The sequence below is a fragment of the Notothenia coriiceps genome, unplaced genomic scaffold (assembly GCF_000735185.1).
Source record: "Notothenia coriiceps isolate Sejong01 unplaced genomic scaffold, NC01 NC01_scaffold00012606, whole genome shotgun sequence".
Classification (NCBI taxonomy): Eukaryota; Metazoa; Chordata; class Actinopteri; order Perciformes; family Nototheniidae; genus Notothenia; species Notothenia coriiceps.
Window position 1 is genome coordinate 766 of NW_011345307.1, and position 2,302 is coordinate 3,067.

Genomic DNA, 2,302 nt, shown 5'->3' on the forward strand with positions numbered 1-2,302 from the left:
GCCCCATTAACTGAGTTTTAAACATCACTTTAAATGGAAGATTTAAAGTGATGTTTAAATCTTCAATTTAGGCCCCTCCCACTCGATCGGATTGGCGATCGGTATCGGCCGATACTGATTCCGGCGATCGGCCCCAAAATTGGCGATCGGAGCATCCCTATTAGAAATGTATGTTTTATACAGCATGCTAACATGTTTTTGGTATTACATGTATCTGTTCAGAGAAGGAAATCTAATGCACCTACAACAAGCAGGTTTTCTAATCATCACTGGCAACTGCAAATGTGTTTTCTTTCAGCTGATACACTTCATCGTCACCTTGGTACAGAACAACCGCATCCTGAACCTAAAACGCAAAAGGTGAGGAAAGGAAGGAGATGTTGAAGGAAAAAAAACCGCACAGTGTGTCAAAGAATTCTAGTTACAAATGAGAATAAAATGATTGAATTATTATCTCAAATAAACTGTGAAATTGCAAAATGGCTAAGAACATTATGATGGCAGAATATGATGACCTTCCCCTACCTCAATTGTGTCTTATTCGACATTGAAGCTAGTTTCAGCTTAATACCATTTAGTAGACTGAACAGTGCCCAACCATTTTTAACCACTTAAACATATTTTTTAATTCCTTTCATTAAACTTAATTAGACACAATTTGGTATCAAAACCTTTTGGTTGGAGCCCTTCTGTTCTGAAGCTGCTCAGAAAGCTCAGACTGTCCTCAGTGTTTTCTTGAGTGTTAACGGCTTGATTTCGCCCCTATGTTTATTATGAAGCAGGAAACAGTGTATGAACTTCTCTGAAGACATGTGTGTGTCCTTTGACAGGCCACCTCTCATGAACAGCAGTGGAAAGAAGCCCAAATACATTCACCAGATCTATGATGACAAAGTGTGTGTGGAGCAGGTCAGTCAAAAGCAGTCCACAGAGAAATGTAGTGAACCAGTGAGTGTTTCACTTCTTTCATGGAGGATATTGAATATGTGATGTTCTATAAGAAAGGTTTTGTGTCCTGTTTAGTCGTCCGTCAACAGTTTGAATGGCTCGAAGAGCTCGGACATATCGGATGACGTCATCATTTGTGACTTAACTGAGAGTGATGCTGAGTTGGCGGCTGAGATCACAGAGGGCTCGCCCCGAGCCTACGAGACGGGGTGAGACCTTCACACTGCCACATGTCTGACAGCAGGGTTTGGGGGCTAGCAAAATGGCAGGTTGTTAAACTGGATTGCTCCTAGTAAGTCTAGATGTGCATTCACTTCTGGCATTGATCATCCTGGAGCTAAAGATGTTCCTTCTGTTCTGTACTGATTCAACACATGTGTTAAATCAGTACATTAATGTAGGAATTTTGCTGAGTTTTGTATTGAATACAACTTTTATGATGCCGTGACATTCTCACCGAAGTAGCGTGTTGGCTTCAACAAAACTTCATCAGGGAAAGAGTTTCTGAGAAAAACTACTTAACATAAAGGTTTGTTTGATTTACTGATTCAATAGGAGTCTAACATGCAATAGCGTTGAGGAAATCCTAACTACACGGAGTTGAACTTAAAATGTCAGCAGCCAGTTTGTTATTGAAATGCTGTGGAAACTATTAGGGATGTAGAGATCGTGGAGGTGGAGCTGGACAGCTGCGCCTACCACAGCCCCAGACCAACGGAGGTGGGGGTGTCTTCGGCAGCAGAGAACAGTCAGAGGAGCAGCACGTCAGGCTGCAGCGGAGCCCCCAGCGGAGCCCCCAGCGGAGCCCTGCAGCTCAACAAAGCGAGCAGCCTGAGCCTGGAGGACCCCATCAAGATGATGGACTCCATACTGAACGAGAGCGGCGCCATCTCACAGAACATCAACCTGCTGGGCAAGCAAGTGCAACCTCTGCTTTCATATGTATTTTTAAGGTGTTCATCATTTTAACGGAAGAATGGTCTTTGCAAATGGAACAAGGTTATAGCGCACAATCAACACAATACTGTATAAATCTGTTAATGACTTAAAACTCAGAAAGGAGAAAAGCAAGGCCATCATATTACAAAAGAATATAATAGGAAATAATACACACAATTAGTGCTGCGTACCGGTACGCCGAACCGGTACTGGACTTGTAAAAAAACTAGCACTTACTAGACCCTCCAGAAAAACGCGGGCAAAAATCCTTGAATATGCGGGCTAAATTCCTTGATTATGCGGGCTAAAATCCTTGATTATGCGATTAAATATGCGGGGTTTTTATGTGATTTTATGCGGTGAAATTGCGGGAAGTTGCGAAATATGCGGGGAAAAAGAATAACAATTTTTTTAA

The 2,302-nt window shown here is 42.2% G+C and overlaps 1 protein-coding gene across 1 annotated transcript; it reads left to right on the forward strand.

The window, feature by feature from the left end:
* The first annotated feature begins 229 nt into the window (after positions 1-229).
* Positions 230-1,951, forward strand: LOC104947473 (heat shock factor protein 2-like). Its single transcript, XM_010773485.1, has 4 exons — positions 230-360; positions 831-909; positions 1,024-1,157; positions 1,605-1,951. Exons 1-4 carry the CDS (start codon positions 236-238, stop codon positions 1,915-1,917), a joined length of 651 nt encoding a protein of 216 aa, XP_010771787.1. The 5' UTR covers positions 230-235; the 3' UTR covers positions 1,918-1,951.
* Positions 1,952-2,302: the final 351 nt, after the last annotated feature.

Coding starts and splice junctions, on each gene's coding strand:
- LOC104947473 (XM_010773485.1), top strand. CDS start 236: ATGCACCTACAACAAGCAGGTTTTCTAATCATCACTGGCAACTGCAAA. Junction 910..1,023: donor ACAAAGTGTGTGTGGAGCAG/GTCAGTCAAAAG, acceptor TGTCCTGTTTAG/TCGTCCGTCAACAGTTTGAA. Junction 1,158..1,604: donor CCCCGAGCCTACGAGACGGG/GTGAGACCTTCA, acceptor GGAAACTATTAG/GGATGTAGAGATCGTGGAGG.